This window comes from Acomys minous (assembly GCF_964271855.1).
Source record: "Acomys minous genome assembly, chromosome: 7".
NCBI classification, from domain to species: Eukaryota; Metazoa; Chordata; class Mammalia; order Rodentia; family Muridae; genus Acomys; species Acomys minous.
In genome coordinates this window covers 19,721,902-19,745,222 of record NC_140488.1, presented here as the reverse complement: position 1 = coordinate 19,745,222, position 23,321 = coordinate 19,721,902, and the positions used below count along the sequence as shown (strand labels likewise).

The 23,321-nt window shown below is 46.4% G+C and overlaps 2 protein-coding genes across 10 annotated transcripts in view; one reads left to right on the top strand and one right to left on the bottom strand.

The window, feature by feature from the left end:
* The window catches only part of FHL1 (four and a half LIM domains 1), a 60,982-nt gene extending 54,853 nt beyond the window's left edge, over positions 1-6,129 (top strand). For 4 of the 6 annotated variants that reach the window (XM_084788726.1, XM_084788727.1, XM_084788725.1 and 1 more), the window contains 6 exons: positions 670-851; positions 1,869-2,043; positions 2,607-2,776; positions 3,224-3,410; positions 4,024-4,223; positions 4,649-6,129. In XM_084788726.1, coding sequence (XP_084644852.1) covers positions 696-851; positions 1,869-2,043; positions 2,607-2,776; positions 3,224-3,410; positions 4,024-4,223; positions 4,649-4,732 — 972 coding nt within the window. In that variant the 5' untranslated portion in view covers positions 670-695 and the 3' untranslated portion in view covers positions 4,733-6,129. The remainder of the gene's footprint in view (positions 1-669; positions 852-1,868; positions 2,044-2,606; positions 2,777-3,223; positions 3,411-4,023; positions 4,224-4,648) is intronic. The other 2 variants (XM_084788729.1, XM_084788730.1) reach the window with 2 other exon arrangements.
* Positions 6,130-11,393: 5,264 nt separating this feature from the next.
* The window catches only part of MAP7D3 (MAP7 domain containing 3), a 51,389-nt gene continuing 39,461 nt past the window's right edge, over positions 11,394-23,321 (bottom strand). For all 4 annotated transcript variants that reach the window (XM_084788876.1, XM_084788877.1, XM_084788874.1 and 1 more), the window contains 10 exons: positions 21,814-22,466; positions 20,496-20,623; positions 20,083-20,255; positions 18,732-18,858; positions 18,005-18,149; positions 17,155-17,262; positions 14,802-14,919; positions 14,072-14,261; positions 12,294-12,547; positions 11,394-11,644 (listed from right to left, as the gene is read on the bottom strand). In XM_084788876.1, coding sequence (XP_084645002.1) covers positions 11,637-11,644; positions 12,294-12,547; positions 14,072-14,261; positions 14,802-14,919; positions 17,155-17,262; positions 18,005-18,149; positions 18,732-18,858; positions 20,083-20,255; positions 20,496-20,623; positions 21,814-22,466 — 1,904 coding nt within the window. In that variant the 3' untranslated portion in view covers positions 11,394-11,636. The remainder of the gene's footprint in view (positions 11,645-12,293; positions 12,548-14,071; positions 14,262-14,801; positions 14,920-17,154; positions 17,263-18,004; positions 18,150-18,731; positions 18,859-20,082; positions 20,256-20,495; positions 20,624-21,813; positions 22,467-23,321) is intronic.

Genomic DNA, 23,321 nt, shown 5'->3' with positions numbered 1-23,321 from the left:
GAAGTGAGACCACTAGGAAATAGTCTCACGACCCTAAAAGGGGACGATAGGAGGTAAGAGTTGGCAGACAGGCTCCTGCTTTGCTATGTGCCTGGCAGCCATGGGATCAGGAGTCCCAGCCTCGGCTGTACCTCACTCTTTCGAACTGTCTGAGCTGGCTGGGAGGGTAGCACATGGACCCGCGCTATAATGCACATGGTACTCCTGCCTTGCCCAATAGTCTTCCTTCTTTTCCTGCCCCACCTCACCTTTCCATTCCCCTTTCCATTCCTGGTCGCTATTCAACGATGGAAGAATCCTCCAGAATCTCCCTGTGTGGTGACCTTAGCCAGTACAAGCTCTGGCCCACTTAGTGTCCTGTGTCCTTAGTGGCCCACTTAGTGTCCTCCTTAGTGTCCTGTGAGTCAGCACAGTGCTTTTCTGACATGTCCTCAAGGAGTTACTGGCCCTTGACATGTGACACTTGGAGTTCAAATCCAGAGGCATTTTCTTCCTGGGAGCCATAGTGAAGTATCAGTTGCTGTGAGCCTTGGTAACGAGCCAGGCTTAAATGGACTCAGAGGCTTTCCTAGCTACATGGCAGCAGTGCACAGGCCCTCCAGGACCTCCTGCAGCAGAGCAGGCTTGTGGTTCCCTTTGCTCACTTGTTCTGCTTGCTTGCCCCTACAGGTCCCTCCAGCTATAAGGTGGGCACCATGTCTGAGAAGTTCGACTGTCACTACTGCAGGGACCCCCTGCAGGGCAAGAAGTATGTGCAGAAGGATGGCCACCACTGCTGCCTGAAGTGCTTTGACAAGTTCTGCGCCAACACCTGCGTGGACTGCCGCAAGCCCATAAGTGCTGATGCCAAGGTAACTGTTGTCCCTGACGGGGGAAACAGGGCAGGCTGGCCTTCAGGGGTTTTTCCTGCAGCCTTACCAGCAACACTGCCAATTCGAGTTCTCACCACAGCAGCCTTAAATGCTTGAGGCAGGCTCTCTGCTCCCCATGGTGCTTTTGATGGCCCTAGCTAAAAACACAACAAAACAAAACAAACAAACAAACAAAAAACAAAACTACTTAATATGGGCCTTGGACTAGATGGCCCACCCAGGCCCTTGCCAGCTCTTTCATAGTGCATGCTGGGAGGCTTTTTATCTGAGATGCTGAGCAACAAAAGTGTTTGATTTTATAATACTTCTATATATTTAATGGAGGCTCTTGATAACGATACCCAAGTCTAAGTGCAAAAGTCATTTACATTTCATATAGCCTCTCTGTACATAGCCTGAAGGTGATTTTATACCGTGTTCTGATTTTTAAATTAACTATAATTACATCATTTTCCTCTTTCCCTTTCCTCCCTCCAACCTCTTCTGGACATCCCCCAGCTCCCACACGCTTTCTCTCAAACTCATGGCCTCTGGCCTCCTTTTCTTTGACTGTGGTTACATTTTTAAAATACTTGTCTGTGGAATGGCATCTGTCTGCTGTAGCCAGAATGGACTGGAAAGGGGCTTGTTTTCCCCCAGGGACACAGAATAAACTGCATGTTGTGCTTTGACACTGTGACTGTGACCTGGCACATGGCACCAGATGTGTACCTTTCTCCCCGTGAGATCTGTTAACCCTCAAAAAGCTTAAGCTTTTTGGAGCATTTGGATTTCAGATTGGTGCGGAGGGCCCTCCCACCTCTGCCCTTATGAGCTTGGGGACTGTGAGGCCCTTTCCTCTTCACCGCAGTCTTCTTCCTGTTACTCCTACAAGCACTCACCACAGGGCAGCCCCACTGGCATCTGAGTGAGTAGTGACCTGGCCCTGATGGTAAGGCTCATGGCACCGCCCCCAGTGCCCCTCACAGTGGCCACCCTGCTCTGCTTGATGTCCAGGAGGTGCACTATAAGAACCGCTACTGGCATGACAGCTGCTTCCGCTGTGCCAAGTGCCTTCACCCCTTGGCCAGCGAGACCTTTGTGTCCAAGGATGGCAAGATCCTGTGCAACAAGTGTGCCACTCGGGAAGACTCCCCCAGGTGCAAAGGGTGCTTCAAGTCCATTGTGGCAGGTACTGGCCCCCTCCCACCCTGAGGGCAGACATGATGTGTGCTTGCTTGTCATGGTGGGGCTAACGTTGCTGTGAGCTGCTTTGAGATTTTTGCATATATATGTACACATATACATACATGTATATATGCGTACATATATATGCTCGCATATATGCACACACTCGGAGACCAAAGAACACTGGAGAGGACAGTCTGTGGCAAGAGAATGAAGTGAAAAGTATGTAGCATTTTCTCCTTTGGGTGTAGTAAGTGATCCATGCATGCTTCTTCCTTAGGCATTTTTGGGTTAGGTAGCCCCCTAGTGAAACTCTAAGGCATTGCAATGGTGGAGGTGGGAGTTGGGGGTTCAGGTACCTCATCCTAAATAGTGCTGCCAGGAGTCCCCACCTGTGACAGACCCCTGGGTTGGCATGACTGCAGTTAGCACACGGATAGGCTGAGGGAGGCCACTGACTGCAGGGCCTGCATCCCCTCACCTCTGGGGGCGGGGCTGGGATGCTGAGTGGATGCAGCCCCCCTGCAGAGCCTGTCAGTGGGGCTATCCTATTGCTTCCTCCTGCAGGAGACCAGAATGTGGAGTACAAGGGCACCGTCTGGCATAAAGACTGCTTCACCTGCAGCAACTGCAAGCAAGTCATTGGGACCGGAAGCTTCTTCCCTAAAGGGGAGGACTTCTACTGCGTGACTTGCCATGAGACCAAGTTTGCCAAGCATTGCGTGAAATGCAACAAGGTATGTTGTGGTAGTTGTGCATCGAGTGTTAGTTCCCTGGTATTTGATAGCTTTCAGAGCACTTGCACACACACACACACACACACACACACACACACCCCATCTCATTCCATCCTCACGATAGCCCTGTGACGTCGGAATTATTGTGCCCACTTTACAGACGAGGAGCCGGGGGTTTGAAAGCAGCACCACAGCTGATTCTCTGGTTGTGCCCTTCCGTTCTGAGCCTAGCAGCCCTGGCTCTGGAGGCCCGCCTCCTCGACTTCATTGTCTTTGAGAGAGGCTCGCCCTCTTTAGGCCTTGGTGTCTTCATCTGTAAATTGGGGACAATAATAGCACCTGCCTCCCATGGCTGTATGGTGATGAAATGAGGGACTGTGTAGCAAAGCACCCAGCACAGTGCCTGGTTGTTGAATCTGAATCCCGGTGCTACCCTCCTTGGTCTAGGCCATCACATCTGGAGGAATCACTTACCAGGATCAGCCCTGGCATGCCGAGTGCTTTGTGTGTGTTACCTGCTCTAAGAAGCTGGCTGGGCAGCGTTTCACCGCTGTGGAGGACCAGTATTACTGCGTGGATTGCTACAAGAACTTTGTGGCCAAGAAGTGTGCTGGATGCAAGAACCCCATCACTGGTAGGCTAACGAGGCCTTGCTAAGTCTGCCAGGCCAGGTGTGGCGCATGATACCCATCTCATTTTCCTGCCGTCGGTTTCATTCACGAAAGGCCCCCTAGACAATGCCCTTCTGCCCCTACCATTATGGCCCCAAAGGCCCCCCTCCCAAATGGTTTGGATTGCTTCCAAACCAAGTCAGCCCCTTGCAATGCAGAACACTTCCTGATTACTGTTGACAACTAACCATGCCAGGAATTCACAAGCCTGAGAGCAAGGCACTGCACAGGGGTGAAGTGGGAGGTGAGGGTAGGGCCAAGGGGAGACGGGTGGGAGGGGCTATTGGCGGGGAAGGGGGAGGGGGTAAAAGGAGGGCTGGGGAGGGCTAGGGAGGCTACAAAGCTATAACCTGGCTTTACACCACCCCATAGTGGAAGGCTAGTGCAGAGAAGCCTGCTAGCAGGGTCATTTTTGTTTATTTTGAATTTTTTTGTGATCAGAAGCAAAGCTAATCACTTCATTCCTCATCTTGCGGCCGCGATCCACGTGCCCCAGCCCTTTCCCTTGCCTCAAATTTTCCCATCTCCCCGGGGAGCCTTGAAATGTACATTTGAGAAGACTTTTGCCATCCTCAGGGAAAAGGACTGTGTCAAGAGTGAGCCACCCAGTCTCTAAAGCTAGGAAGCCCCCAGTGTGCCACGGGAAACGCTTGCCTCTCACCCTGTTTCCCAGCGCCAACCTCCGGGGCAGGCATCCGGGTGGAGAGAGGACTTGTCCCTCGTGGGTGGTGGTTCTTTATAGAAAAAATCGAAGCTTAGCAGCTCCTCAAGGCCCGGTAAGTGCACACCCCACAAACAGCCCAAGTTTGCCTCCTGGTGGCCACTTTGATGCCATGGCCCTGACTTAAAAAGACACTGGTTATGCTGGGAGGTCGGTGCGCGTCACAGAGCAATAGTGGTGGTGGCATGGGAACAGGGTTCATTAAATCAGGGAAGCCATTGGCTGAGCTCTGGCATCTTTTCAGGTCCTTGACAGCCATAGAAGGGTTGCGGCGGCGCGCGGGGGACAGTGGCGTCGCGGGGGACAATGCGCGGTGGGAGACAATGCGCGGTCGAGTAGAGGGGAGCGGAGAGCCAGGCAGACACTGACTGTGTGCCTGTCGGCTCTATGAACGGGCAAGTTGTCATTTTATCTCTGACTCCTGGAGTCCTCATCTGTCTTCGTTCAGCTGTCTCTCTGTTTTCTTGTGTTTTCCCATAGGGTTTGGTAAAGGCTCCAGTGTGGTGGCCTATGAAGGACAATCCTGGCACGACTACTGCTTCCACTGCAAAAAATGCTCCGTGAATCTGGCCAACAAGCGCTTTGTGTTTCACAATGAGCAGGTGTATTGCCCTGACTGTGCCAAAAAGCTGTAACTTGACAGGGGCTCCTGTCCTGTAAAATGGTATTTGAACCATGCTTTGTGTCCTTTGCTCACTCCTTCTGCACCATCTATAGGAGAAGAATGAGCCTCCACCTCTTTAAAGTTGCTCTTTTCTGTCTTTTCTCCCATTTTACAGTATTAATCAATCAAGGGCACACAGTGATCATATTAGGATTTAGCAAAGAGCAACCTTGCAGCAAAAATAATTTCTCTATTGCTGCAATGGAAAAACAAACATTTAGATTGACTCTTCTGCATGTTCCTCATAGAGCAGAAAAGTGCTAACCATGCAACCACCTCATGATGGAAGGCCATAAGGCTCCTTCCACTGAGCTGCCTTCCGGGAGCTCAGCTGGGAGCCACTGTGCAGTCACATGACTGCTGTGCCAGAGTTGCAGCGGCTGCTCCAACTCACTGCTCACCTTCTTCTGTGGGCGGTCCAAGAACTTGCCAGAATGCATGGTTTAACTTCCTCATCAAAAACTCTGAACTTCCTTCTGTTCTTTTGTGCTTTTCACATAACTAACACAAATTTCCAGCGAATTAACATTTTGAACTTAGCTGTAATTCTTAACTGACTTTTCCCCATACTAACATTTGACTCCCCCACGTGGCGTGTTCTCTGAGCGTTCCTACTTTAAAGCATGGAACACACAGGTGATTTGGAAAGTCTAAGCAGAGCTGAGAAAACGAGCCTGTTTCAGAACATCGTCACAGTGACTACTTCTGGAAGCTTAACAAAACTAACCTTCCTGTATTTTTAATTTTTTTTTAAATTTGTCTTGTTTTAATGAATAGTGAAATAGTTTATGGGTTTGGAAACTTGCATGACAATATTGGAGCCTCCTCAGACGTTCCTGCAGTTTTGAGATTCACTATGTAGAAGTGACACAAACTCTAGAGGGGCAGTTGAGCAGGCAACAGGGCTGTCATCAACAAGAGAGACATTGCAAAACCGTGACAAGTTGAAGTCTTTGTAATGTAGCTGTTGTCTGCTTTGTCTGTGTTCAAGAAGAACTTTCTTGTGACTCTTAGAACTTTCCCTCCAGAGCTTAGCTGGATTGCGGGGGGCCACTGGGGTGGTCCTCCCCCTTCACAGGCCGAGACTGGCTTTCCACCTCCTGCTTCTGTGTACTCTCCATTATGATAGTACATACATAACGAGACAATATCCGAGCAAACATGTAATGAAAGTCCATATTCAGATATTACTGTAGGAGTGCTTGTAGCTGCTGACACCTCATCTCCACATTTGTCATTAGCTATCTCCATCTGAAGCCCCAGTGTACCTTATAAAAATAAAGCAGCATAGAAAGAACGTGTCTCCTGTCTTTTTTTTCCCCTGTCTGAAACAGGGTTTCTCTGTCTTAGTCTTGGCTGTGTCCTAGACTCACTTTGGAGACCAGGCTGGCCTCGAACTCACTGAGATCCACCTGCCTCTGCCTCCCCGAGTGCTGGGATTAAAGGCGTGCGCCACCTCACCTGGCAGTCTCCTGTCTTCTTACTCTGCCTAAATGAAGCACGAAAATGTAATATACTACTACCCTAGAAACTCTGGGGGACCTTGCTCCTGACATCTAGGATATACTCAGCTCAGTGCAGTACACCGGCCCGTGGCACCAGTCTGGTCCAGTTTTCAAAACGGTACAGCCTCAAAGCATTTCCTGCATTTCCACAGCCCACAGAAGGCAAGAACTGATGACTCTTGCGTGGGCAGGATAGCAAGGCAGGAAGGGAGTCCCAGATGAGGCTGCTGCTTGAGAAGGAACCGAGCTGCTTCCTTCCTCTATCCCTGTGCTGTTGTATCTTCACCACCTGCCCTCCCCTCCTCGACCTTACTTGTGCTTGAAGCCCAAGCAGGGAAGAGCAGAGGGAGAGGCCTCCTTGGCGTCTGCCTCCCTGGCCTCTGCCTCCTTGGCCTCTGCCTCCCTCGCCTCTGCCTCCTTGGCCTCTGCCTCCCTGGCAGGGCCTCTCTCTCCTCTGCCTCCCTGGCCTCTGCCTCCTTGGCCTCTGCCTCCCTCTCCACCGCCTCCTTGGCCTCTGCCTCCTTGGCCTCTGCCTCCCTCTCCTCTGCCTCCCTCTCCACTGCCTCCCTGGCCTCTGCCTCCCTCTCCACTGCCTCCCTCTCCACTGCCTCCTTGGCCTCTGCCTCCCTGGCCTCTGCCTCCCTGGCCTCTGCCTCCCTGGCCTCTGCCTCCTTGGCTTCTGCCTCCCTGGCCTCTGCCTCCTTGGCCTCTGCCTCCCTCTCCACTGCCTCCCTGGCCTCTGCCTCCTTGGCCTCTGCCTCCCTCTCCACTGCCTCCCTGGCCTCTCTCTGCCTCCTTGATCTCTGACTCCTTGACCTCTGCCTCCCTGGCCTCTGCCTCCCTGGCCTCTGCCTCCCTCTCCTCTGCCTCCCTGGCCTCTGCCTCCCTGGCCTCTGCCTCCTTGGCCTCTGCCTCCCTCTCCACTGCCTCTCTTGCCTCTGCCTCCTTTGCCTCTGCCTCCCTCTCCACTGCCTCTCTTGCCTCTGCCTCCTTGGCCTCTGCCTCCCTCTCCACTGCCTCCCTGGCCTCTGCCTCCTTGGCCTCTCTCTGCCTCCTTGACCTTTGCCTCCTTGACCTCTGCCTCCCTGGCCTCTGCCTCCCTCTCCTCTGCCTCCCTCTCCTCTGCCTCCCTGGCCTCTGCCTCCTTGGCCTCTGCCTCCCTGGCAGGGCCTCTCTCTCCTCTGCCTTCTTGGCCTCTGCCTTCTTGGCCTCTGCCTCCCTGGCCTCTGCCTCCCTCTCCACTGCCTCCCTGGCCTCTGCCTCCTTGGCCTCTGCCTCCCTCTCCACTGCCTCCCTGGTCTCTGCCTCCTTGGCCTCTCTCTGCCTCCTTGACCTCTGCCTCCTTGGCCTCTGCCTCCCTGGCCTCTGCCTCCCTGGCATCATGTGCCATGTGTACTTGGAGCCCCTGACGCTCAGATTTTTAACCATCCACCCTGCCCCTGCCCCTGCCCCTGTCCCATGTCTTATTTCAAGAGGGCGATGGCAGTGTGTGCCTCCTGGACTCGCTTCCTGTGCCCAGGCCTTCTTCCCTTAAGAGGCTTCAAAGACCTGGAGGGCACTTTGAGAAGCTACCTTTTCAGCTGAAGGTGGATTGGAGGGGTGACAAAGTGTTAGGCTTTCACGAGCCCCACCCTGGCAAAGTCAACTAAGAATGTCCTTTGGATATTAGCATTGTGAGAAATTCTGGAGTCAGAGTGCTCGCTCTTCCGCTGAAGCATTTGCCATCTTGGGGTGGGGTGGGGTGGGGTTGAGACTTGTTGGTCCACCTCAAGCCTTTTTTTCTGTTGTGCTACAACTCGAACCCAGGACTCTTACCACTGTTCAGACTGTGGACCATCCCCTCTGGGTGTGGCTCTTTTTAGAGAGATTACCTGTGAAAACACCTTTAAACTAATGAAGAGAGCCTCAGTTTCTGAGGCCCTGTCTCTGTCCCATGCCACCACCTTCCACCTCTGCAAGCTCTGTTTTCAGCCTTGCCGTTGCACCCAGCACTCCTCCCCTTCCTCCCCCACCCACCCGCACGAGTTACGTGGCCTTCTGTCATGACCACTCTTTTCTCAGTCCCCTCCCCTTCCCTTGAATCTGCACTGAACTGTGCTTCTATAGCTTCAGCCATTCTTTTTTTTTTTCTTTTAATTGGTTGATTGAGTGTATATATGAGTGCTTTGTTTGCATGTACCCCTGCAGGCCAGAAGAGGGCGCCAGATCACATTATAGATGGTTGTGAGCCACCATGTGGTGGCTGGGAATTGAACTCAGGACCTCTGGAAGAGCAGCCAGTGCTCTTGACCGCCAGCCATTCTTATATAGCCTCGGCTCTGTGTTTCCACAGCACTTGACCTGAAAACCTTACCTGGTGTCCTAAGTTGTGCTAAAGAAAAGCCACACTGCCTGAAATCCCCAGAACCACTTTTACCATTGATCCACAGTCTGTAACAAGTCATGCCCCCCCCACCCCCCCCCACGCCTTCATTTCCTTACCCAAGAAATGGGCCCACCAGGCATCTGCCTCTGCAGTGGCTTGCCCTTAAATGTGATCATCAGAAGCAAATAGGTCCTCACAACAAATGCTGGGCCCATTTTCCAGATGGGAAAAACACAAGTTCGGAGAGATTGTCTGAAGTCAGACATAGGAGAGAGGGCATCCCGAGCATATTATTGGTATGTCAGTTATGACACTACACTGTCACAGAAATGGACATAGCAGTAAGGAAAGCCACACCTGCTTGTTGCATGACAGGGCTCGGGAGAAATGGGGTTATATATCTAGTTACTACACTGAGCAGAGAAGCATTGTCAAGACCACAGCCTAGTAACTTCAGCTAACGGGGTAATGACCGAAGCCAGGCTGCCTGGGTGCAAATCCTGGACAAGTGACAACACGCTCGTTTCTTCATTCCTAAAATGAGAGAGAATGGTTTGTTTCAAAGCTGCATATGACACAATCCCAGGAGAGCTTAGTGGGGTGACTGGTAGCAAGGAAGTAGGCAATGAATAGCAAGGCTTCTCTCCTCAGCACCAGGAAGAACTATTACACTAACTACAAGCCACATTACCGCTCAGGAACTAGGAGGAGGGTTGATCCAAGTCACACAGACTTGGATTTGGACACTAGAGCCACTACTTTCTAGATGAGTGACTAGAGAGTGGGCGTGGCCTCAGAGGGTGTAGGCGTGGTCTCCAAGAGCGTGGGCATGTCCCTGGACGTTCTGGGCGGGGTCTCAGAGAGTGGGCGTGGCCTCAGAGTGTATCAGTGTCTACACATTACCATGTCCTTTTATATAGAAATACCACCTCCCCCCCCATACCTCCCAGACCTGCTCAAGGCCTGCCAGTGCTGCCTCCCCTCAGAACCTGGCACGCTGTATGGATACCAACCATGCATCAATGGGTCGCACTGCAGCTGTGGAAGTTGGGAGGAAAGGAGTGGCTAGGGCCTATGTGGAAACAGGAATGCTGGGAAGGGGGACTTGGGAGGTGGGGAGGACACTGAAAGTGACACAGAGCACTGACTTTTGACACCGGCAACTGTTATGTCTTGACACCCTGGCTCTGGCCACAGAGTAAGTGACATTTAGTAATCGTGTACTCACAGACTGAAGATGACCATGGATTGGAGTAATGGCCCCTTCACCTGATTGCTAAGAGGGCCCAGGGGGGAGGAATGTGCAGTCACACATGGCAGACTGGTAACCTCTTCATCACACATGGCAAGCTGACAACCTCTTCAGCTGGGTTTCAGTCTTTGGGGTCCTGCGCAGCATTTTTTTTCCCAGTACCCATGAAGTACTTTTGAGGGTACTGCGCCCTAAGACTACTAAAGGCATCGTTCTTTACGACAGAGGCATAGTAAGTATGTTGCACTGAAGAATCTGTGTCCCTTAGGGGACAAGACAATAAAAGAAAGGACAGTGTTAAGAGGCTAACACATGAAGGTGGTCTCAGGAACGCTATCACTTGGAGCTGTAAACAGAACACAGTAGTTTTAATAGATGGGTTGCAAGGACTTGGTGCCGACAGAAGTGTATGTTCTCTTTGTTTCACATGACATAGTCTTAAGTGTTTCAGCACACGACATTTGTGTAGAAAACTATCAGAAGCTTGGCTTTTAGGATGACTGCCATTTGTTGTCTACATGTAAGAACCAGTATCTGAAAGTATATTTTAAACCTGATGCATCCTTTCCTAATACATAACAAAAGTAGCGAAGGACCAAGAATCAGAAAGTGAGAAAATGTAATTCTCTCCTTTTGCAAATCCAAGATAAGGCCAAGGCCAAGGGAACATGGGCCTGCTTTAAACTGTTTGCAATTCAGCGCCTCAGTTTCATTGGTGTTAGCACAAGCAAGGTGTGTTCTAGTCTTATGGAATCCCATCACCTATGTGTGTACATACATGTATGAACACATCTGTGTGCCCTGGCACTGGAATTGAAGGATAGCGCTGCCCTCGCCTTCACTTGTTGCAAGTGCCTAGAAAAAGGCAAGCATGTTTTGGTTATATGTCCTAAGCCTGAGTATATACTGAAGGACAGGCCTGGGGATCAAGGCAGAAAAAGCTGTAAGTACACAACATTTAAAGGAATTAATCGAACTCCACAAGACAACAGCCAAGTAGTACATTGTGTATGCAAAAGAATGATGCGCATTTTGTGTTTAAGGCCCACCATGTACTTCAAGACAAAGCACCAATGAAAGCACGAATGATAGTGATGGTTCCAAGTTTATAGTTTCTGATCATTAGGAGGTATCAGCACTGGACAGGGATGAGAGCTGAATTTGAAAATGTCCATATGTATAGGCAGTACTGTACCATTATACAACCTGTGGTGTATATTAGGAAGTATTTGACACAACTCTTATGGGCATTTGGAATTCCTCACACAATCTATTATGTTCTCTACAAGATCAAATTGTGTTTTGAGTTGTAGTATCACCATTAAATACAATGAAATATTTTAGGGTTTCAGTAGATCCTGAAATAGAGACACTCTTTGAGGAATCCCTTCAAACAACACAAACATGGATAGAAAACGTAAGAAACAAACAATAGAGGGTTTTTTAAAAGGAAAACAGAAACCATTTTAATTAAAACTTTCACTAGAGAACAAGATGATAATAGCATTTTCTCAAGTAGCGTCAAGGATGACTGTTGACTAAGGTTTTTTTGTTTTCCTTTTTTTGGGGGGGAGATGGGTGGTGTTTGCCAGTTTCCTGATGAAAGAGATTCTTTTTGAGTCTTGGCCTTAGGAGTTTTAATATAGAGTGGAAGATGAGCAATATCCCAGGCTCCATGGGATTTACATATCTAACCAGGGAGGAAAAAAAAAGGTTAGAATCAGTGTTTATGGTGTCACAGTACCTCAGCCCTGGCCTCCCTTTGGGATGACTACTGGACCAAGCTCTCTGAACATTCTGACACCCTGATGTCTTTTCTAAATGTTCCCCTTATCAATGCCCAAGGAGCCCATACTGCTTTTGACAAGGAGAGCTGCTCATGTGTATGTGTGTGTGTGTGATGCATACATATATATGTGTGTGTGTGTGTGTGTGTGTGTGTGTGTGTGTGTGTGTGCATATATATATGCACTATATCCCCTGAATGTGGAGGCCAGAGTTAGATACCCAGTGTTGTCTTTTATTTGGCTCTCTGCCCTCTACTGTACTTGTCTGGCAGCCAAAGGAGCAGGAGCCCAAAGAAAGCCAGATTTTGAAATGTTTTATATGTGGCAAGAGATTTGAGGTATGTATATTATCATAAAGTTATATATTCTCTCAAATCTAACTTAATGGAAAATTCTTCTAGATCATTCCTCCAGACTCACTGCTCTCTTCCTCCTCACTTCTGAATGGCATCCTGGAACAGCCGGAGGCCAAGGGATTCTCAAGTGTCTGTGTTCTTCCAGCTATAAGTAGGTGTGACAAAGACTTTGTTAAAGGGGCAGAAACCATCTTGCCTCTTTTCTTATCATCCAAAGGTGCCTGAGGACCTTGGTAGGGTATCATAGGTTCCTTTGAATCTTGTTTGTCAACATCCAGAGCGACCTTTATGACAGGTGATTCAGTAGTTGTGTGACTAAGGTCTATAATTTTGTCACAAACCCATTCCTGATTGGTGGTGATACTCTGAGTAGATCGAAGGGTGGTGCTTGCTTCTTTTGTCTTTCGCCATTTTACTGGGTGGGCAGTAGGTGGTTTTCTAGTAGGTATCCTGGAATGAAAGATTGTAGTTAGACTCCTAATTATTTCAAAACTGTGAAAGGAGCTTTCTCATTTAACTTCTGAGAAGTGCCTTGGGAGTAATAAATCAACTTTCCACATACTAGAATGAGAAGGCTAGAAGGGACCTTGTAGATCACAGAACACACTGGCGTTCAAATAGTATCCTAGAAAGCCCAGGGCACAAGGGCAGCTGAGCGCATATGCGTATGTGTGTGTGGGGGGGGGGGGCGTGCGCGCACACACGCATGTGAAGGGAGATCCTTGATGTCCTGCTCAATCACTCTCTGCCTTATTCCTTTCAAACAGGCTTTCTCTCTAAACCTGGAACAAATCCTCCTGTCTCTATTCCTCCAATCCCAACACTGGGGCTACAGGTGGGCATGTGACCACACCTGGCTTTTTGTGTGGATGTTGGGATTTGAACTCAGGTCCCCATGCTTGCACAAGTGCTTTTACCCACTGAACCAAGGACAGAGATTGTAAAGAGCAACTAGAGAATTGGTACAAGAATTGAATCTGGGTACCCCCTTTTAACTATTACCAGAACCTAGCTTCTTAGCAGACATATACTCTAGTAGGCCTCAGAGCTAATTTTTCAGGCTATCACCTGGGCAGTGTTCATTTTCAACAAACAGTTCCCATTCTCCCAACTTAAACTCTGAGTCTGTTGGCCACATGTGAAAGAAGCATATGGCTATCAGTCTCCACATGGCAGTGAAAATGAAGACAGGTCATGTCTGGTTTACACACTTCATAGATGAACCCACATTTACCGTGCAAACACAAGCAATTTGGTGTCAGATTGATCTGGATTTGAGTTTGACAAATAAAGCCTAAAGCCTCTGTGTACCTCATTTTATTTGTCTTTTTGTTTGTTTATTTGCTTGTTCTGAGGGGGACCTCCTCCCCCTTTATATGCTCATAGGGTATCAAGTCTCTTCTTGGTAGCCTGCTGTCCTTCCTCTGAGTGCCACCAGGTCTCCCCCTCCAAGGGACGTGGTCAAATATGAGGCACCAGAGTATATGTGTAAGTCAGACCCCACTCTCCACTCAACTGTTGAGAATGTCCTGTCCATTTGCTAGATCTGCGGACAGATGGGAGGACATTCTATTGGGACTCTAGATGAGAAAAGCATGGGAGAATAGCAAAGTAGAAGGATCCAGAGGGTCCTAGAAACCTACAAGTAGAACATTATGATAGGCAGATTTGGGCCCAGGGGTCCCGCTCAAACTAAGGCACCAGCCAAGGACAATACAGGCCGTAAACTTCGAACCCCTACCCAGATCTAGCCAATGGACAGAACATTCTCCACAGTTCATTTGTCTTAAAGGGGTGTGGGTGATCATTTTGACCAGCAAGACTGCTGCAGGCGTTATTTTGTTTCCATTAAGCTGAGTGCTTGACATGTTTAGTGTATGTGAACTAAGTAATAAATATTGTCCAGGATTCTACTAATCTCATTCATACTTCTCCCACATTTATTTGGATAAATAAGGTGCCTAAGTAACTCACCTTGAGGGTTTTGCTTGAGTTGTAGAGTCTTTTATGTACTTTTGTATGCCAGGTTTAATGTTCCCATGAAAATATATTTCTCGCTTGGTATCGATCTCACCAGATCCCGCTTGTAAAAACACTAGCTTTTGAGGCTTTCCCTTGGCATTTTTGGGAAACTTTTTGAGTTTGTTAGATGAAGCTTCCGTTCCTGGAGCGGGCAGAGGATAATTAAAGCTGGAACTTTAACAACAAAGACGAAACCTCTGATCCTGGTGTGATAGGACAGGGGTCCCTGCCTGAGGCAGGAAGGAGCAAACAGGCAGCAGTCTGGGGAACCAAGCCCAACTTAGCCTGAGCAGCCTCAACATGCCAGGCCAGCTCAGGGGCTAATTTGCCTGGCTCTTAAGTCACTAGTGGTAATGAGGAACACATCTTTATGGAATGTCCTCTTTTTTTTTTTTTTTTTTTTTTTTTTTTTGCTACTAAGGGCTGATGGGCCAAAGGTCAGGACTATTCCTTGCTTCCTACCCCTTGCTCCCGATGGCCCACCTAGCTGATTCTGCCTTTGAGTGTGGTTTTACTTCACATGCTCCTCACTGCCTTCAGCTCTCCTCTCATTCAAGAGCAGACCCCGGGGCTCTCTCTAGTCACGTGTTGTGATTGCATTTTCACTAGATATCTTAAACCCAGGCCTCTTTTGGTAATATCACTCTTTGCACATGTGTGTAACCATGAGGAACAAGCGAACCTGATGGAAAAATCTCCAGAGAGTCCTCATCGCTTTTGGATTCACTGTCATCATTGGCTTCACCTTCGTCATTGATTTCATTCTTTTTGGATGTACAATTATTGGATATTTCTAAAGCCTATGGTTAGCAGAGAAAGTCATGATTATATGTATTTAATCATCCTGGTTTAGAATTTAAAAGAAGTAAGAAAAACCCTAGACTGATGGCTAATGTTTCACATTTCAAATAAAAGGTTAAAAAAAACCCCACAAAACAAGCTCTTTAACTGCCTCCTGATGGGGAGGTGGCCTTAATTTTGTCTTTCAGCTAGGGCTACACTCAAGCATGAACTGTTTTCTTGAACAAGAGCAAAGGGCCTACAGCCCTCAACTCACATTTGTCCTCTGCTCAGAATACTAGTGAAGCCAGGGTGGGGGCAATCAACAAAGAACAAGAGGACCTCAGGAGTAGCTACTGACACAAAAGGTCTTGGGCCAATGAGTTGACTGAGATTTGAGGTGGTGACTGAAAGTGCTTCTCAGAAATGACATTTCTATCAGACCCCGCCAGGCTCCTGGATGGTGGGGATAACTACAACCAGGTAAAAAGAGCAGTTTGTGACCTAATGTAAATGGCCCAGAATGTAGAGGAAAAAGAAGCCTTGAGTGAATGGAACACATTCTGAAGACATGGCAGGAGAAGCAACTAGAAAACAGATGCAAAAACCAGTCACCAGAAAGGGGGAAGGGCTACATTCAGTTGCTGAAATGAAGAACTCTGGTTGACACCGAAAGATATTAAAAGATACGGATGCATACCTCCAAAGGACTCCTACTTAGAGTAGGTAAAAACTCCTGCAAATCAGTAAGGAAAGCCAGTAGCAGATAGGCAGATGGACACATGATGGGAGAAGGCATGCCACCAAAGTGGATGTCCAAGGGTTCAGTAAATATATAATATGCATTTAAGTTATCAGCAGATGTTGATAAAAATCAACATTAACTTCAGGAGCAGAAAATGAAAATAAGACAAGGCACAGATTGGGAGAAGACAGGGCTACAACATACAACACCACCACAAAGGCCGGTTCTGTAACATTCAAGGGAGTATTTGAAAAAATAAGAAAAGACAAACTGCTCCAAAGTTTTAGGCAAGAAGACCTAAGCAAGCAGTTCACACAAGAGAACATGACAGCAAACTAGAGATAGAAACAACAACAACAACAACAACAACAACAACAACAACAGCCACCACCACCACCAAACTCTGGGCTTTTAAGGGCCAGGAAAACACAAATGTAACACTGTCTTCATTACCAGCAGGCTGGTAAAAATAAAGAGAAGCCAAGAGCAGGAAGCAAGAGGAACTCATGTACACTCAGGGAGGACTGGAGACTACCTTTGAGATAAGTCGCATGTGCCTTCCTTGTCGGCTTCATTATTTCCTCAACCCTCTATTTAAAGGGAAACAAAAATGTAAATGTGAAAGAGATTAAAACAAGACAAAACAGTGGCCCTGAAGCAGGCGATCACCCCACTTTATAACAGGCAATGCCTGTGATTGTCCCAAAACCACCATCTTAACAAAAGTTTTGGGGTGGCACCTGGGTTCCTCTTCTGTCCTTGGTTTCACCAATAAAATGCTGTGAGTGACAGCAATTGCTCTTACTGTCACAACACAAACCCAAATGGCAAATCTGTTCTCCTCTTTTGACACTTGTGGAAATTCATGTTCGACTAAACACATACCATTGCAAACCTTTAGGACTCTCAGAGCACAGCTACAGATAGCCTTAATGAGAACAGTGCACTTCAATGATGCTACAATTGTATGAGATCTTGGTCCTAAACCAACAGAAAGCAGAAGCAGCATGTACTCCAGAGAGGGGAATATGGTGAGGAAACTTTTGGTTTGCTGGGCTGCCTCTGAGTGACAGAGATCTTGTCATACCCTAGTCCAGGCAGAGACTACTAGAGGAGCCATATGGAGTGACATGAAACGAGGCCCTACCTTTATAAACAATCCAAACCTTGGCCTTTCAAAGAGGCCTCCACTTTCCCCCACCATATGTACTACTACTCCAGCCCAGCTTAGAAGAAGCTCTAAGTTCCATTTACCTCTGTCAGTCTGGAGACATCCTGCAAAAGGCACATTGATCCTACAGGTTCGACATATTGAGACATGGCTAGAATGCCAACCGTGAGGTACAAGTACCACCTATATACGAAGCCAGTCTTTTGTATAGAAGTCAAGCAACCACAGTGGGCAGACAGTGGGGACTAACACATACCTGATGCAGGATTTTCAGAAAAGTATGCTGATAACTTGCAGCTAACATTAATTAACTTTGTGTTACATGAAACAGGGAGTTACCTTTTTCCTTTCAATTTTTTCTTGCAAAACTTTCAGCCTAAGTTTTTCCTGCTCCTTCTTTCTCTTCTTAGCACTCTCCTGAGACTTCATCATGACACTGTCCCCTTTCTAGGAAATTTGTGCAAAAACGTCATTAATTTCAAAATAGGTAAATGACAAGAACACTTTAGTTAAAAAAAATTTAAATTGAAGTGTTGCGAGCTGGGTGGCCACTTAGTATCTCTTTTCAAAGATTGAGGTTAATGTCTGAAATGTTTCAGTCATCAAGGTCACCCTTCTGAACATTTGCCCACCTTTAATCCGGTGGTCCTCAACTTTCCTACAGTTCCTCATGCTGTGATGGCCTCCCCCCCCAACCACAACATTCTTGTCATCGCTACTTCACAACTGTCATTTTGCTACTGTTATCAATTGGAATATAAATATCTGATATGCAAGACATCTAATGTATGACCCCTATGAAAGGGTCCTTTGACCCTTCAAAAGAGGTCATGACCCACAGGATGAGAACCACTGCTTGCAAAGTATGTGCTTTTGGGTTGTGACCACAAGGACTTAAATTTCTTACATTCCTTAAAAGCTATGGGAAAATTTGTAAAAGGTTCCCTGCCAAGGAATGCAAGTATAACCCAACTGCTTAAGGAGCTTAGTGGTAACCAGTTCTGATGAATGGTACGCTGAAGCTGGGGATGTCAACTGGGCTATGGCCTTGTGCTTTTTGGGGATTGTAATGTAAAAAGTGCAGCTAGCGAATGCCTTGTCTGCTCAGTGGCCCAGCCTGATGCTTTGCATTGCAAATGCACATTCTAAACTGGTTCTCAAATGCAACCAAAGTGTCAAGGCCACCAACCTGTAACTGTTCCTTCTGGTCTTCTGCTGACTCAAAATGTCTCTTTGTCAGATATTGTTCTTCCGGTTCATCTTTGTGGGGTGAGAATTCTTCTGTTGGACTTTCATCCAGTTTCTCTGCCATAACTTCTGATTTCCTAGTAACACTGAGGGCGTTTAAATGACAGTGTTTTCCTTAGCTGCTAGTGTATATAACTTGCAGGAGGATGTAAGCATTTGTGGTGAAATTGCTTGCATATAGTAATATAATTTCCATTAATGGCAAATTTACTATAATTTCTGGGTTCTTACTTTCCAAGAGTTATGTAATCTCACCTTTTTAAAATGAGGGAATACAAAACAAGCCTTTGCATATAAAGAAGGAGTTATTTTTTGTTTGTTTATTTGTTGGTTGGTTTTTTTGAGACAGGGTTTCTCTGTGTAGCCTTGGCTGTCCTGGACTCACTTTGTAGACCAGGCTGGCCTCAAACTCACAGAGATCCACTTGCCTCTGCTGGGATTAAAAGTGTGTGCCACCACCTTCCAGTTTTTCTTTCTTATCACACACACTTGATTAGAAGGCAATGATGGAGCCGGGCAGAGGCAGGTGGATTGCTGTGAGTTCGAGGCCAGCCTGGTCTACAAAGTGAGTCCAGGACAGCCAAGGCTACACAGAGAAACCCTGTCTTGAACAACAAGTTTGGACTCCCACCAAGAGTTAGGGATAGAAGGGATTATTCTGTGCTAACCTTCGTTTTGTCTCCTGGTGCTCTTTCTCCAATTTGCTTTTTTCTTTGTAAGCACGGTGTATCTCTAGCAAAGCTTTCGAAGCTTTCGCGGCCAATTTGTTCCTTGGTATATTTTTATTAGCAGACTCTAGTTTAAAGAAACATGCGAAAGAGTTGATTAGGGAATCTTACTTCCTCTTAACACCACAAAGAAGTAAATGGGACCCCCCTCAAAATAGTAAAAGAAATACAGGAGCACTGGTAAAAATTAGTCACATGCTAATTCGGGAAATTGTTCAAAAGCCCCAGCTCCTCCCTAACAATAGAATTAGCATGTTGTCTCTTTCAAACAGTACATATTCAAATATTCAAAATGCAAGGATGTGCTTCTGCTTTGGTTTAACTACTTAGAGGCCGGTAAATCAAGGACTTTATGAGGGAAGATTAAAGTATGCTGAAGCCAAGTTTATGCCTGATCCAAATGAGGAAGCAAAAAAATCTTAAATACTCAACCAATCAAACCATGTCTAGCATATGTGTGGAATCCGTGCATCATTTTTATTGACATTTATCTAAATTTTGACAACTATATACATGTGGTTATCATACAGTGGCTAGCTGATAAGGTATATTTTAACACATAAATATTAATTATGTTTTATAGGCTATCCTGGAACTTACTTTGTAGACCAAGCTGGCCACAAACTCACAGAGATCCATTTGCCTTTGCCCCTTCCATGCTGGAATTAAAAGTGTGGACCACCATGCCCAGCTCAAGATGGAGGTATATTAGAATGTTTAGTTTATATAACTAATTTTGTTGTTTTAGATAAACTATGCAGAAATCAAGATTTCAAGACAACAAGAACAACTAATTCATAATAAAAGATCATTTGATACAGATAATTCCCTGGAATTTCTTATAAAAACAGAATTCCCTAGTATGTTTGAGACCAAGTAGCTTTGGCATGTGTAAAAAGGCACATGAATGGGCAAAGTAACAGTGTGGACTTTTAAGAACATGGATATGGCACAAGTCAGGGCATGCCACATGTCATGTCTGTACAGGGAAACTGGCCTACATCTGATGAAAATGTATTCACCCACAAGTAGCTAGATGCTAGATAAACTAAGAACAAGCAAGGTAATATATGAACTGGATGGGCCCACTATAGTCACAGACAATCCTTCCCCATTCAACTTAAGCTTTCAACAGTTGTTCCAAAACTAAAATTTCCAAACAGAAGGGTAGATAAGAAAGCAGAGAAGCAGCTCGTCATCTAAAAGAAAGACCATTCCCCAAAGTCCTGTGAATTAGGGAATACAATCATAATACTCAAGTACATCAACCAAAATACATTTCTTAGGCTACCTGTTTTGATCATAGGCTTTTGAATGGTTTCTTTTTTCCCATCTACAGGACCTAATGAATTTGGCACATATAGGACATTCTGAACTGGGATTATTCTGTAGGTCAGAGAAGTTGTTGCTGATACTCTTATGATTGGTTCAGGGGGTGGAGGTCGGATCCTTTTATTCTGCTTACTGTAAAAAAGTAACAAATGTGTGCTGATTACTTTTCAGTATATAAATTTATACAACGCAATACATTAATACTATAAGGTATATTATGGAAATTTCTATAATGGACAAGGTAAAGTTACTTCACTTTCCCCGTTTGCAATTGCTTACCTTGAATACTATATCATTTCATGTAGGAAATACTAACATGACATTTGTTCCAGTAAAAAGCTTATAAGGAATAACTGCAAATAGGTTACTTACAGTGCCTTCATTGGAGAAGGTGGGCGGCACCCAAGGGTGGGAGATGATGGCCATTTGTAGCATGGTATGAGGGTTGGTGGTTGTCTCTTGATGGTAAAGCTTACTTTTCTTTTGCCCATTTCAGGGTTCTGAACACACCAATTCAATAAGATAAAAAATTACTAGCAATTATTACACTATATCTAGTTTTCATAAGAGAAATTCTGAATAAAATAGTGTCATAGTTCCTGAAACCTTCACTTTTAATTCGTGAAAATTAGATACATTTTTCCTAAGCTAAGAAGTTCCACAGTACATCACAGAAATACACTTTAAACTTTGAATACACTTTGAATCTAATTCCTTTTTAAACCTCACTGAACAGTCCAGAATATTCCTCAAAAACCTTTTTTCACAAAGTAAGGAAACACCTCACTTTACCTCCTTAACAAATATTGAAAGAGTCTCTCCCTTTAGCCGTGGGAGATGTTTTTATGTCTTGGGAGGCATTTTCCCACTTGCCTACGGTGAAATTTCCACCATCACCTCAAGGAGTGCTACCACACTCACCTTGCCTAGACTGTGCTTGCACACTCACCTGGCCTAGACTGTGCTTGCACACTCACCTGGCCTAGACTGTGCTGGCACACTCACCTTGCCTCGGCTATGCTTGCACACTCACCTTGCCTAGACTGTGCTTGCACACTCACCTTGCCTCGGCTGTGCTTGCACACTCACCTTGCCTAGGCTGTGCTTGCACACTCACCTTGCCTAGACTGTGCTTGCACACTCACCTTGCCTAGACTGTGCTTGCACACTCACCTGGCCTAGGCTATGCTTGCACACTCACCTTGCCTAGACTGTGCTTGCACACTCACCTTGCCTCGGCTGTGCTTGCACACTCACCTTGCCTAGACTGTGCTTGCACACTCACCTTGCCTCGGCTGTGCTTGCACACTCACCTTGCCTAGGCTGTGCTTGCACACTCACCTTGCCTAGACTGTGCTTGCACACTCACCTTGCCTAGACTGTGCTTGCACACTCACCTTGCCTCGGCTATGCTTGCACACTCACCTGGCCTAGACTGTGCTTGCACACTCACCTTGCCTCTGCTGTGCTTGCACACTCACCTTGCCTAGGCTATGCTTGCACACTCACCTTGCCTAGACTGTGCTTGCATACTCACCTTGCCTCTGCTGTGCTTGCACACTCACCTTGCCTAGGCTGTGCTTGCACACTCACCTTGCCTCGGCTGTGCTTGCACACTCACCTTGCCTAGACTGTGCTTGCACACTGTGCTTGCACACTCACCTTGCCTAGACTGTGCTTGCACACTCACCTTTGGTGATGTTTCAATATTTGCCATAGGCTGTCCTTTCATAGTTGCTTCAAGGTGTAATTCCCCACTGGTCTGAAGAAGTTTTTCTGGTTTTTCCTCTGAGATGACTTCCACCCTTGCTAAGTCAGCTGAGACATCCATGTTGACAACAGGGGATATTTCCGTACTTAAAAAGGAGCATGGTCCCATACACAGGCCAGTAGATGAATCCTCACTCACAAAGGGGAGTGGTCCAACACTAGAAGAACTGCCCATACTCATCATGGGGAGCTCATCAACACTTGATTTAGGGTGTCTTGTTAAATTCACATCAGTGGGTACTTCAATAATCGCCTTGGGAGACTCATCTGCCTGAACGTTAGAGACCTCCCCTGTGCTCTGGAATATTACTTCCACATTAGTCTTAGATGATCTGAACATGTTAGCCTGGGAGGGCACTTCCATGTTCATATTGGGTGGGATTTCTGTATTCACATTTGCTGGCCCCTCAACATCTGCCTTGAGAGGTGTTTCTATTTCCTTTGTGGGTATTGTTTCTAATTTTGATGCAACTGGCATTTTTTCTGATGATTTATAAAACATTGCAGAAGATTTGAGCTCGTCACTAGTAAACATTGGTACAGTAACAGAGTGAAAACCATATTTGCTCGTACCTATAAGTGAAATAAGAAGACAGAGTAAAATTCCATATGAAGGTAGTAATTTGACCAGATGAAAATATTCGGTGTACATAGTATAAGAACAGAGAAAAGGGAGCCAGGCGTGGTGGTGCACACCTGTAATCTCAGCATTCAAGAGGCAAGCGACACGCAGATCTCTCTGAGTTCGAGGCCAGCCTGGTCTACAAAGCAAGTCTAGGACAGCCAAGGCTACACAGAAAAAGACTGTCTCAAAAAAGCAAAGCAAAGCAAAACAAAGCAAAGCAAAACAAAACAAAACAAAAACCCCAAAAGAAAAAAAACAGAGAAAAGTAGCTGTTTAAGATGAAATTATAGGAATTTGAGAACAAAAGAGGGTTTGGTGAAATGTAGCATAGACATAAAGCAGAACATCAGAAACTTAGTATTACAGAAGCAACAACAGAATTCCTGGAATATCACTGGCTTACTGCAAATGAAAATAAGCTGTCCCTATGAAGTATAAAGTAGATGCTTGTAGCAAAACATTTCTGTTTGGATGACATTGGATCTCAAAATCTCTACCACATTTTAAAAAGACATTTAAAAATTTTATGTGCATGAGCGTTTGCCTGCATGTGTGCACGTGTGTGTGTGTGTGTGTGTGTGTGTGTGTGTGTGTGTGTGTGTACATATGCATGCCTGGTGCCCTCAGAAGGTCCTCTACAAAAGCAGCAACTGTTTTCAACTGCCAAGCCAGGCCTAGAGATTATGTAAAATCTGCCATATTTGAGTATTTTAGAACAGAGTTAACAAAGAACATTTTCTCATACTAAAAGCTCTATTAAAAGTGGACATGATTAGTGTAGGCAAAAACATTCATTTTGAGGT